Below are 13,794 nucleotides of genomic sequence, written 5' to 3' on the forward strand. Positions count from 1 at the left end.
CAACCCATGTTTATTGAGCATCTACACATGTCAGCATTGTTACAGGCTCTGGGAATCAACAGCAAACCTCAAATCAACATAAAACTCCATTAGGCATGACCTCATCTGTTTTACTCGCTGTAGTACTCAGTGGCTAGTGCCCTAGATAAAAATCTCAGCTTTGCTTTCCCCAGTACCTCTCTAACTAACCCTCTTTCCCATTATTCTTATTTCAGCACCCTGCTTTTTCTCTGCATGGCGATCTTTCCAACTAGCAAGTTTGATTCCAGCCTGACTTTCCATTCTTCCCTCAAGTTAAGCTCCAGTGGGGTAAGGACCTTGTCTTTTTCATTCGTCACTATATCCTCACTCCTTTCAGCGTGCCTGGCACATAAGGGGAACTCAGGAAATATTTATGCATCGACTGGAAGTCAGGACACACATTTTTTCTGAAGCTGAATGACCCAAGTCGGGTCCTCCCAAGTTAGACCACGCCTCCAGGGGACTTCGTAGCCACGCTCCTCCGGTGTCCCGGGAACCCTTCTTGGCCCCGCCCCCTCCATGACGCAGCGCACGTGACGCGCGCCGGCGCGCGCTGTTTCCGGAAGTCGTCCCCGCGGTCTCCGCCGCTTCTGCTTCTGCTGGTGCCGCGGAACTCCGCGAGTGGAACGGCCGAGGCGGGCCTGGCGGGGCCGGGTGTCTGGCCACACTGCAGAATGGAGATAATCAGGAGCAGTGCGTGTCCACCGTGCACTTCCCCGCGTCCCTGCGGTCTCCCTCACCCGGTCAACTAGGCCCGGACCACGGCGGGTTTTCTTGTCGGGGCCTGGGGCAGAGGCAGCCCCTCAGGGGTTTGCTCCCGTTTTGCGCCTCTTGGGGCCTTGTTCCTCTCTGGCGCGTGCAACCCTGGGCGCCTTGTCGTTTCCTAACCCGGGCACCCCCCCTCCCCGGGCCTTGTCGCTCTCAGGCTCGTGCACCCTTGGTGCTTCTTTCCCTCCGGCCCTTGCGCCCCTCGGGGACTTGACTCCCTCTGGCCCTGTACCCCTCGGGGACTTACCCTCCCGCCCAAAGCCTTAGGAGCTTTTCGGCCCTCTTTCCCTCTTCCCCTAAGAGCCCGTGGGCAGGAAGCCGGGCCACCGCTTCTGAGCCTCTTCTCGGTTTTCTCCGCAGATTTTAAGAGTAATCTTCATAAAGTGTACCAAGCCATAGAGGAGGCCGACTTCTTCGCCATCGATGGGGAGTTTTCAGGTATCCCTTGCTTGCAAGCTGGAGGCTGGCACCTTGCTGTGCATTGCCAAGCCTGCTCCTGCCCACCCCACCTCCCCCTAATCTCGCCTTCTGTCCCCTGCACCCTGCTTTCGCCTTGAGCAAGTTGCATAAGTCTCAACATTTCTTCTTAAACGTTTCAAAAGCACTGAATAGGTGCGGTGGGGTTTGTGATTGGGTTTGTGATTGCAACTCTGAGGGCTGCAGATAAAGTTTATGGTTTTGGTGCTGCTTAAAGAACAATTGGACAGGTGCGTGGGACAGAGCTTGAGTGTTAGGATCAGGCTTTTTTGTGTAGTGAAATGCACATAAAATTGATCATTTTAACCATTTTTAAGTAGTTTACAGTTCAGTAGCATTAAGTACATTCACACTGTTGCGTATCCACCTCCAGAACGTTTTCATCTTTGGGAACTGAAACACTCTACCCATTGAAGAATAATTCCCAGTTCCTCCCTCCCCTCTGCCTCTGGATTTGATTTTGTCTCTATGAATTTGATTGCTCTAGGCATTTCCTATAAGTGGAATCATACAGTATTTGTCCTTTGTTTACCGTGTTTAGGGTCAGGCTTTTGCAGATGAATGAGGATATTCCTCTAGGTGTTAGTGGAAGTGTTCATTGCCTCCCATTGCAGGGCTGTGCTTAATATTTTATCCACAGTTATAATTGCAAAGTTTTTTTTTCTCTTTTGGATCAAAGACTAATTTTTAAATTGTTGAAGTCAGTATGAACAGTTGGTTCCTTTTGGTATAGATGTCCAATGTTTAAAAAACTTAAGCTCTTTCTAAAGGAATCCATACTGGAGGTAATCTTTGGCTTTAATTAAACATGCAGTTTCTAGTTGGAATCAATTCCCTGAAAAGCTAAGCGTTTTCACCACAAATAATTGTCGATTGACCTTAAATACACCTTTGTTGTATAGATGTTGTGCCAGACTGTTGGCTGAGACTGGTACTCTCACAATAAGACACATCAGGATTTGTTGATGTCTTATTAGCATTAATCTTTTGAAAGCGGCAAAGCTTATTGAATCATAGAAATTGTTTTCTTAAATCATGACTGTGTTTTGAAACCTATTTTTATTGAATTATAATTATACCTAATTATAATATTACATTAGTTTCAGGTGTACAGCATAATGATTTGATATTTTTATACATTATGGAAATCACCACGATGAGTCTAGTTACCGTCTGTCACGGTGCAAAGTTATTACAATATTATTGGCTATATTCCCTATGCTGTGCCTTACATCCCTGTAACTTATTTATTCTGTAAGTGAAAGTTTGTATTTCCTAAACCCCTTCACCTATTTGGCTCTTCCCATCTGGCAGCCATCAGTTTAATCTCTGTATCTATAAGTCTGTTTCTGTTTTGTTTTGTTTTTTAGATTACACCAGTAAGTGAAATCGAATGGTATTTGCTCTTCTCTGTCTGACTTGTTTCACTTAACATAATACCCTCTAGGTCCATCCATGTTGTAGCCAGTGGTAAGATTTTACCCTTTTTATGGCTTGAGTAATACTTCACTTTCTGTCTGTCTGTCTGTCCATCTATCTATCGTCTTCTATTCATCTGTCCTTGGACACTTAGGCTGCTTCCATATCTTGGCTGTTATAAATAATGCTGCAGTGACATTGGGATGCACATATCTTTTCAAGTTAGAATTACTGGAGAAAAATTAATTTTTTCTTCTGATAAATACCCAGGAGTGGAATTGCTGGATCGTATGCTAGATTTATTTTTACTAATTTGAGTAACCTCCATTCTTTTTTTTCCATAGTGGCTGGACCAGTTGACATTCCTACTGATAGTGCACAAGGGTTTCCTTTTCTCCACTATCCTTGCCAAGACTTGTTATTTCTTGTCTTTTTGATAATAACCATTCTGACAGTTGTGAGATGGTATCTCAAGATCGCTTGGGCTATTTGGAGTCTTTTGTGGTTCCATACAAATTTTAGGATTATTTGTTCTAGTTCTGTGCAGAATGCCATGGGTATTTTGGTAGGGATTGCATTGAATCTGTAGATTGCTTTGAGTAACATGGACATTTTAACAATATTAATTCTTACAACTCACAAGGACAGTCTCTCTTTCCATTTATTTGTGTTGTCTTCAGTGTTTTCTCATCAGTGTCCTATAGTTCTCGTAGTGTAGGTCTTTCACCTTCTTGGTTAAATTTATTCCTCAGTATTTTATTCTTTTTGATGCAGTTGTAAGTGGGATTGTTTTCTTAATTTCACTTCCTAGTAGTCATTGTTAGCGTATAGAAATACAACAGATTTCTGTATTTTTATTTTGCATCCTGCAACTTTACTGAATTTATTTACTAGTTCTAAGTTTTTTGGTGGAGCCTCTCCTCTATAGGGTTTTCTATATTTGAAGCCTATTTTAGACACTGAAACTGCCCATTCTCAAACTGAAACGTTTACTCTCTATAAATTCATTATTACAGAGTTTAGGTTGGTGGCTAGTGAAATTAATGCTCATTTTGAAAAAGTGGAGGAGGGGGCATTTCCAATTAATCTTAATTCATAAGAATATGAAATTATAGAGCCATTGAATACTTGATTGGCATTTTTACAGTAGCATTTATTAACAAGTTAAAAACTTTTATTTCTTAAAATCTAGGAATCAGCGATGGCCCTTCAGTCACTGCATTAACAAATGGTTTTGACACTCCAGAAGAAAGGTACCAGAAGCTTAAAAAGGTATGTGGATGTGCTAGAAAATCTTTTTTTCTCCCATGTTGGTCCTCCATGTGTTGAATTATACAGGAATAAAATCATTAAACTTTGATCATTAACTTCTCAACTCTAGCTGTGAAATGATATTAATTTAGTGTTATTTAAAACAACAGCAAAAATAATTGTTTGCTGGAAAACATTTCGGGGAAAGTTTAATATTTTCAGTGTTAATTTGATTTATGGGAAATATGATGTGGTTATTTTAATCATTGGGAAATAGGCTTAACATGTTACTCTGGATGATGGATGGGTGCTTAGTTGGTAAAAATATTAAGAAATGTTTACAAATTAATAATGCTTCTGATATATAATCTGTAATCTCTTCTAATTGGAGATATTCTGCCAAAGTCAAGTTGAGTAATCTGAAAGCCCACTTGATTGAGAATACTATTGTTCACATTGACTATCCAGCACTTGTTTTGACAGATATTTTATTTCCCTTTTCCAGCATTCCATGGACTTTTTGCTGTTTCAGTTTGGCCTTTGCACTTTTAAGTATGACTGCACAGATTCAAAGTAGGTTGTTTTAACAAGTGGTGGGAATTCTTTTGTCATGGCATAATGTAACCCCTAAGTCTCATTTTATCTTGTTTTCCCCAGGTATATAACAAAGTCATTTAACTTCTATGTTTTCCCGAAACCCTTCAAAAGATCCTCACCAGATGTCAAATTTGTTTGTCAGGTTAGTAGCATAATTGAGTTTTTTTCTGTTACGATTTGCTGATGAGGCAGTGTGGAAATGTGGAATCAGAATTCTCTTTAAAATTTAAGTCTACCACTAACTTTGCACTTTGGGCACATCATTTCACCTCTCTGACCTTCAGTTTTAGGGTTGTAAATTGATGACACTGCCGTCTCCCCCCTTTACTTGAAAATCAGTTAAGGAGTGAGTGGGAGGAGGCAGGCAGATGGAAATGAGAACATGAGCTTTATTTTTAGTAAAGCTGAATTTGAGAACACGGCTTTGTAATGTGGCTCTTTGGGAATTTTTAATGTCTTTCCCTTGAATTGAACCTGCAGATCGGGACTTGCAGGTGTCTTCCCATCCCATTATCATTGCACCCACCTCCAAGGGGAGAGCTTTGTTTTCTGCAAGAGCAGAGTATGTGTGTATCCTCTTTGAAAAGAGAGAACCCAGAAGGGGCTAAACTGAATACGCTCAATTTCTTTTCCCAAACTCACCAGTCAGGAAAGAGAGGGTAGAAAAAGACCACTGTTTCCTCCTGAGGTGGGGAGGGCTGACTTAAGAGCCAGGGTAAGGATACAGGGATGTTGCCCCTTAGTGCACTCTCTCTAGAGTTGTAGCTGATCTGGTAGATGCTCAGTGAATATCGGTTTCCCCTTTGTACCATCTTAATAATCTGTTGTAATGTATAAGGAGAATGTGAATAAATGGTATGGTGTTTAGATATGTGATAAAAGCTGAGTGTTCATCTTTTCTCCCTTATAATGTTGTGCCCCAACTTCTCTCCCTGTAGCATCATTGGTTCCTCTGAGTCTTCCCATCTTTCCCTTTTCCTGCAGGTTAAGTAGCAGTGCAGTTAAAACCTGGAGGGTAGGCTTCTGAGTGACTGAATCATGTCAAATTCTTCCTGTAATAAGGCAGGATATTAACTAATGAAATTGAGTATTAATTGCATGCCTGGGGCTGAAGAGAAGGTAATTTTGGTTTTGCAACTTAACTTTTTCTTACATTAGCAAATAAGCCATAGTTGATACTTCCTTTACCTTGTGATCAGTTAACAGCTATTTACCAGTCACTTTAGTGTAGGTTACTTATTTAAACAGTATTTGTAGATTTTTACTAAGAAAAGTAGGCTCACTTTGGAAATTTATGTGGATATAGTTTTCCAGCAGTACCAGAAGACAGTTACTTAAAAGAGGGTTCCATGACCTTAGCCAGAGGTTAATCAAACAAATGCAGACAGTGGCAACGAGACACTTTAGGGGTGGTACTTTGTTCTAAAAGACCGACACAAACACAGTTATTCTAGGAAATGAATCGGAAACAGATCAAACTAACCCTGCCTATTGTACAAAGCCATTCTGTGGCTATACCTGGAATACTTCATGCAGTTATCATTGCCAGCCACTCCTTAAAGAAAGAAAGACATCAAAGGGCAGAGACTAATGTCTAAAATGCACAATGGGATAAAAATGCTGCGATTCTCTAATCTGGAAAAAAGCAAAAGCAGGGAAGAAGTTTAGACCTAGCAGGTAAACTTGTGAATTCTGTGGAGAGGTAAATGATGATATCTTTGAATGTTTTTCTTCCATCCTCTGTCTAAGGTGGGTTTTGTTTTGTTTGAAATTCTATGACTGTACCAGAGTTTCATCTTACAAGCAGCTTCTAGAGTCAGCAAGTAGGGTGAACATTGGGTCTAGTCAAAAATCACTCTTGAAAAACTTCTGTTACCATTAAAGCAGGGAGGATTTGGCGGGCGAAACAACCTAGTACGCTCCTTGAAAAATAAGCATCTGTCCACACAGTGAGATTCTTGCACCAGGTAGGGTGTCGAGGAACGGGCTGCCCGAGAGCCACACACATGCCCAGGGCACGTGCCCATCCAGTGGATGGCAGGCAGAATGGCATGGCATCTGCATTGTTTTCCCCTCTTTTCCTTTTCTTCCTTTGTCCAGCTGAACACCTATAGTTGAAGTCACGGAAGAACATGCACACATGGTTATGAAAAATCACGACACTGCTGTTGTCTATAGAGTAAAAAATGAGTTTCTTTTTTTAATCCCCTTTCCCTCCCTGTTTCATTTCTTTTATACACATACGTACATATACCTGTGTGTTTACGTGTATGTAAATAATTTTAGCTTTTTTTCTTTAGTATGCGTAGAATTCGGGTACTCATATTTTATATAATTTACATTTTTCACTCAACACAATGCCGTCCGATTTTATGTTATGGAGAAGTGTAATTGGTTTAATTGGAATTTAGAAGCTTTCCCATGGTTCCCTATTTTTAACAATGCCATAGTCAACATCTGTGTGGAGTATGTCTTTGTGTATATGTAGGAATTTTTTATAGGATAGATTTCTTAGAAGCAGAATTGCTGATTCGTATTTCTTAGGCATTGACAGTTTTGATAGCTGCCTCAAATTGTCCTCCCCAGTAGCTGTGCTCATCTCTTGAATCCTGAAAATGGTACATTTAGGACAAACCAAAGACAGTGGCTGGTTGGTTCAAAGGATTTTTTTCTTTATTATGGTAAAAAATACATAACCTAAAATTTGCCATTTTAAGTGGCTAGAGTTCAGTGGCATTTAGCACATGTTTGGTGCAATCTAAAGGGTATTGTTTGAGTGGAAAACACATAGCTTCAAGAAGGGAATAGACGAATCTCTGACTCTGGATATTTAAAAAAAAGGAAGTTAGGATGCTTTGGAGTCTAGTGACAGCAGGGACAAAAATGCCTTTCCATAATCCATTTTTTGGTGTCTCTGTCAGTGATGGAATATCAGGTGGGCACAATTGTAAGAATACTCAGGCACGGTAGGTAGAAAGGAGGCATGTGGCCCAAGTCAGAAGACACTGGGTCTTGATTCAGAACACAATAAAGAGGGAAGATGTAGGGGGGATGGTTGCTTATTTTAGACGGCAGAAAACCTGGACAGGATGGAAAATGGTATGCCTGTACCCACATTTGTGTGTGTGTATTTGTGTGGTAAGATTGCCTTTTATATCTCATAGTTTAAAAACAATTTGCGTCAGCTAATGAAGATACATACAGTATATAAAAGTATATGCAGTATGTAAAAGGTAAATACCTTTTAACGTAAGATTAAAAAATTAAGTGAATGAAAAATTGGAAGAAAAGACATATGGTGATCTGCTTACTATGGTATGATTAGAACACAGAATTTATGCCAAAGAAAGTCTGACCTGTTTGTCTGTGAGCTTCCTACCAGCCAAGAAAACAGGGAAACCCGCAGTCATTTCTGAGGCCCACAGGACCGGAACAAACCAGGATTAGGAGACGTTCAGTTTCCTTAGACTAGAGACCTCAGAACATTTCCCCTTCTGTTACCAAAAAGAAGTCATTAATGGAGAAAACCTTGTCTTTGTCCCACATCTCTAAAGTGAATACTGTGCTGAGATTAATGGAGCTGGTACAGCATCCCTCAGTCTAGAGTGATGATGTAACGTCAAAGTACAGGTCAGGAAGGCTAGTTTCTATGAGGGGCTGCACGAAAATGATCCAAGCATGCTGCCCTCTGATGTTCTGACTGAAAACAAGAATAAAATTAGAGAAGCTACAGTGATGTTTCCCAGTCTTCTGTCAGTTTGAGTAAGAGCTTTGTGGAATTTTGCCATTCTTGGGTAGTAGTATTTACTTAATTTTTTATTAACGTTACTTACGTATTTTGACTTACCTTTTAGCTTTGAGATATGTGTATAGTAAGTCTTGTTACTGGGAATTTTTCTCTTTTTTTATTTTTTTTTAGATGAAGGTACTAGGGATTGAACCCAGGACCTCGTGCTTGCTACGCATGTGATCTACCACTGAGCTATAGCCTCACCCTCCCTTGTATATTTTGATTTTGAATGTAAAGAACATCCAATTAAGTTTTTGGGTTTTCAGAATCTAATTTGAAGTGGATATTGATACTTTATAATCTGCGCACGTGGGCTACCTTAAAGTTGAACCTGGGGTGAGATAAAATAAATACATTTATAGTCTCCTAGTTGGTATAGCAATCAGGAGTTTCCTGCCTATTGACGGAATACATGTTCAGCAAGTGAAATTTTTTTAAATGTTGTGAAACAAAGGATACTTGTTTTATAAGCTATAAAGGAGGAGAACCCAGATGGTTTGGTAAATTAAGGGGTTATTTGGCAGCCATGGAATAGAATGCCTTGTCCTCTGACCTTTGGGTGCTGCTTCCTTGCCTGGTTGCCTTTCTTTACTCGCCTGAGTTCCTTCTCTGCTTCTGTTCACATACCTGCCACGGACATCACCAAAATGTGTGTTCTCTTTACTCTTGTTTCAGAGCTCAAGTATTGACTTCCTAGCAAGCCAAGGGTTTGACTTCAATAAAGTTTTTCGCAACGGTAAGATTATGTGTGGCTTCTCTTCAGAACTTGTAAATCTGGATTTGGTTGAGAATTGTCTTTTTGTGCCTGATGCCTGAGGCAGAATTTCAGATTTCCAGTCCATGATGTGTAGCCATAGAGTTAAAAAAAAAAAAAAAAACACTCTTCTGTTGTGCCCCTTTTTGAAAGCCTAGTCAACCAAGAACTGAACAGGAGAGTAGCTGCTACTTCATTTAGCCCTAATGAGGCCTCTCCAACTCCTGGTTCCACCGAGTGGATCTTGTTCTACCACTGCTGTGACGTGCTCGCCACTAGTGGGGAATGCTTCCCTGTTTTCTTTCAGTGAGACAAGTGGTTAGTGTGTCACGTTTCAAAGTAGCCATATTCCAGTAATGTGGAGATGGTCTTTGGAGAAAAAAGCTTTCGGGGTGGGGGCTGCGTCCCATTCCATACCCCTGTGCAGAGCTCGATTCTTCTTCTGTATCAGGGAGGTGACTGTTAAATGTTCGATGAATATGGGACTTCAGCACACACGAGAGTGGTTTTCCTTCCTCCATTCATTTTATTTATTTATTTATTTATTTATTTAAACATTTAATTTAATTTTTTTTACCTGTTTTGTTTTGGGGGTGGGTAATTAGATTTATTTATTTATTTTAACAGAGGTACTGGGTACTGAACCCAGGACTTCATGCATGCTAAGCATGCACGCTACGACTCAGCTATACCCTCTCCCTCCTTTATTTTTTATTAGTGGATGTATCAGGGATTGAACCCATGACCTTGTGCATGCTAAGCACTGAGCAATATCTATGCCACCTCCTCCATTCATTTACTTCCCTAAGTGTTTGGGAAAGCCTCTGGTTTTCCCAGCAGTATTAAGTTCCTGCTGCTCTAAGGTCAATAGCTACTTTTAACTTAGTTATTGTCATAAATTGTATTCTTTTTCATGGTGAATATATTATTGAATGAAGTAAGGAAGGAGATTTTTCTCAGCAAAGGTACTAGAACATAGACCTCAAATAAATTCTCTCCCCCTCAGTGTGATCTCTTTGCGAGGCCTTTAGGATCCATGTCATGTTTTTTAATTGCTTTTGTGGTGGTGCACCTTAATTTCAGTTGATGATTTTGATTTTTAGAAATATTAAGACAATTTTGGAATCCAAACTGCTTAACCTGGTTTGTGAACCAGCTTGGTAACACAATTTGGGTGTAATAAAACGATTTATTTCCTTTGGCTCTTACTTGTCTCTGAACGCCATTATCAAATACAAGTTACAAATGTAGTTAGCGGACTAAGTACAGAATTCTTTTGAAGGAACTGCTTTAACCAGACTCATACGGATGTGTAATTTCCAGCCTGATGCTTTTATAAACAAAAGGAGAGAAACGGCCAAGTTGGAGGGTGCCTCATTCTCATTGTTTTACAGTCCAGCTTTGGGATATTTTAGTCACAGCTGCGTTGGGACTCCTAGGTCATCCATTATTACCAGGGCTCTTATCCCTGTGCAACTGTTACTCCCTAAATCTGACCTAGACCTTCAAGTCTTTTCACTCAGGGTCTGCAGATGCCAGACCCTTCTCTCCTGGCAGTCTTCTCAGAAGTGCCTTTGACATCCTTGTCTGACGTGGAAGCAGGTGACTCCTCTGGTTACCGTCCCCCTGCAGCGCTCCCAGACACAGGTGATTTCACCTCTGTCTCTTTCTGCATCTGCAGCCAGGCCACAGCAGGCATCCTGGTTTCCCTGTGCCACTTTCAGACCACTTGAATTCCCCCTTCCCAGGAGCCGCAGTTCTTCCCCGGGCTGTGTCACCAGCTCTGTCACCCCTCTGCCTGCTGCCTTCCTGGGCAGGGCATTCACCAGCAGCCTGGCTTTGGCTCGTTGTCTTTCGCCTGGCTTTGGCTCGTCTTTCCACTACTGCCTCTCTCCTCCTTCTGGGTGACTTCAGCATCCACCGGATGCTCTGTCTTGTCTGTGTCTGGGCCATGTGGTCAGCAGTCCTTACTTCCACCTCCCCTTAGCCCTCTGCTCCCTTGGTAGCATCATGGGTCTTCTCACCGGTAACTGCGCCACCTCTATCATTTCCTTTGCGAGCACCACGTCTTGTCCTTCTTGTTCACTTACTCTGGTTCATCATTTCAGCCATCAGTTGGCCCCCATTGCTTTTTCACTCTCGGTTACCTCCCCCTCCCCTGTCTTGACTTCTCTTCTTACCTGCCTGGTCCATCACTATCCTTTCTTCCTGCCCTTGCTCCTCCCTCCTTCCATTGCGCTAGTCTAAGTCCCAGCCCTGGTTGTATCTGATCATCCATCTTCTCTAGTTCTGAGCATATGAATATTGCTGGAAAACATGATGTATACCTGAGTCAATTTGTCACTTTAAATTCATGACCACAAGCTTCAAGTAAATATTTAGTTATGCCCCCAAATCCTTCTTTTCTGATTTAGAAACTCCCTTTTCAACTCTCTACGATGTCTGTGTTTTTACCATCTCTCTCCCCACTTCCCACTCAGCTGATGACCAGGCCTCTCAATGAAAATAGAAGCCACCAGAGAAGAGTCACTTCATTTTCTTACCACGTGATCCACAGGTCTGCCCCAAGCCTGGCCCCGGCCTTTTTACTTCTCTCCTTTACAGTGAAGAGGAGTCCCTGCACCTGTCAGAGGCTAGTCCCTGTCTCCTTGTCAAATACCGGCTTGTTTTGTTTGCTCTTCTCTCTCCTGGGTATTTTCCCTTCTCTGCTGGTCATTTCCACCAACCTTTGTAAACATGCTTTGAGTCCAGGCTTTTTAGTCGAACCTATGGGCTGACTTTTCTTCCTGCCATAGGTAGAATACGGGAGTCTGTGAGCTTGGGGAGGGTGATGTGGAATTCTCAGCTATATTTCCCTAACCTTGAACTGAATTTGCTTATTTCTTCTGTTAGGAATGTAGGCAACAACCCGGCAGTATTATCAGTAGCTGGGAGTTTGTCATCAGTGAAACCCCAGGCTATCTTGAAATGGCGTTTAGTTGTAGATGTCTTGAGTATTGTTTACTTTCATCAGTGCTTTGAAATTGTCGTTGGCATTTCACCTGCCATTCGGTCTTGTTATTTAACGTGTTGACCAGGAAGCTGACATCCTGTATTACTACATCACAGATTTAAAAATGAACATTTTGGGAACGATTTTAATATAATTACCTTCCTTTATAATCTTGCATATTTTATCTCATGCGCTTGAGAACAGTATTCTGAAGAAGGGTCTGTAGATTTCACCCAACCGCCAAAGGAACTGGTGGCGTGTGACAGTTTAGCACACCTGCAGGAATACCTGTGGCATGAAATAACTCCAACCAAAGCAAAACCAAACCTCCTCACTTGATTCCATGTCCCCGTTCTCCTTCTGGCTTGTGATGCTCCCACTCGGAGCAAAGCATCTGGAGTAAGGTGTGTGCTCTCGCCATTCCTGCCACTTCCCCTCCAGTTTTTCCTTCTCCCTCCCCAGCCGGCCTTCCCTCTGCACCCCTCCACAAATGTCGCTGGTTGGCATGCCGCCTGTGCCTGCCGTGACCTCAGACTTGTGGATCCTTCTTTGTCCTCATTGCGCCCCACCTTTTGGCAAATTTGACCCAGTTGGTTACTCCCTCCTTCCCCAGACGCTCTCCTCTGGCTCCCAGAACACATGGTCCTCCTGGTTTTCCTCCGGCCTCTCTCTCTGGACTCCTCAGCATCTGGATTGGCTCTTTCTGGTCTCACCAGCTTCTGAATATTATTTTTCTTAGTGGGTCTTATATATTCCATGGTTTTATTTATTTTTTATTATTAAATTTTTATTTTGAAATAACTTCAGACTTACATAAATAACGACAAAATACCATAGAGGATTCCTGATTCCTTCCCTCTGATTCCCCAGATGTTAGCACTATACTCTGTTTTGTCATCCTTTCTCTCATTATGTACGTATATATATAATTTTTTTTCCTGAACCATTTTATAGTAAGTTACAAACATGATATTCCTTTATTCCTAACTACTTCAGAGTGAATTTCCTAAAAACAAGAGCATTCTCTTACATAGCCACAGTCCAGTCATCCAGATTAGGAAACTGATGTTGCTATGGTACTGTTACCTCATTTACAAACCTTATAAAAGTTTTGCCACTTGTAGTGAAAGAAAAAAAGTAATCCCCCACTCCCCATCCAGACACAGTCTAGGAACACACATTGCGTTTAGCTGTCATGTCTCTTTGCTCTTTTAAAATCCAGAGCAGTTTCTCAGTCTGTCTTTGATGTTAGTACCTTGACATTTTTGCATAGTGGAGGCTAGTTATTTTGTGGAATGCCCCTGAGTTTGGGCTTTTTTGATGTTTCCTCGGACAAGTCCAAATGCGTCTGTTCATTTCAGGCAGGCAAACTGCCGACGTGAGTGTGTGTGCTGCTCAGGGCATCGTGTCAGGAGGCACAAGACGTTGATTGGCCCCATTACTGATGACATTAACTTTTTTTTTAATTGTGGAAAAATACACATATGATTTATCATCTGAGCCATTTCTAAGTGCCCAATTCAATGGCATTGAGTACACTAATATTGTGCAGCTACTGGTGGTGTTCACGTTGGTCACTTTTTCACCAATTAGTCTTAGCATCCATTGATGATTCTTGCTTGAAACAAATAGTATTGCTGACAAATGGTGATTTTCTAATTTTATTTTTCATTCTACAAGGTTTGTTAAGTGTTCCATGGCTTTTAATGCCTCCCACATCCTATT

The 13,794-nt window shown here is 41.5% G+C and overlaps 1 protein-coding gene across 7 annotated transcripts in view; it reads left to right on the top strand.

Moving 5' to 3' along the window:
* Positions 1–13,794, top strand: part of PARN (poly(A)-specific ribonuclease) — a 148,640-nt gene that overhangs the window by 2,755 nt on the left and 132,091 nt on the right. For 2 of the 7 annotated variants that reach the window (XM_006179066.3, XM_014554530.2), the window contains exons 1-6: positions 562–714; positions 1,150–1,227; positions 3,878–3,957; positions 4,442–4,509; positions 4,594–4,675; positions 8,999–9,059. In XM_006179066.3, coding sequence (XP_006179128.1) covers positions 696–714; positions 1,150–1,227; positions 3,878–3,957; positions 4,442–4,509; positions 4,594–4,675; positions 8,999–9,059 — 388 coding nt within the window. In that variant the 5' untranslated portion in view covers positions 562–695. Of the gene's footprint in view, positions 1–215; positions 310–561; positions 715–1,149; positions 1,228–2,636; positions 2,737–3,877; positions 3,958–4,441; positions 4,510–4,593; positions 4,676–8,998; positions 9,060–13,794 lie in introns of those variants that run through there. The other 5 variants (XM_014554529.2, XM_032460999.1, XM_032460996.1 and 2 more) reach the window with 5 other exon arrangements.

Source organism: Camelus ferus, chromosome 18, assembly GCF_009834535.1.
Source record: "Camelus ferus isolate YT-003-E chromosome 18, BCGSAC_Cfer_1.0, whole genome shotgun sequence".
In the NCBI taxonomy this organism is placed as follows: Eukaryota; Metazoa; Chordata; class Mammalia; order Artiodactyla; family Camelidae; genus Camelus; species Camelus ferus.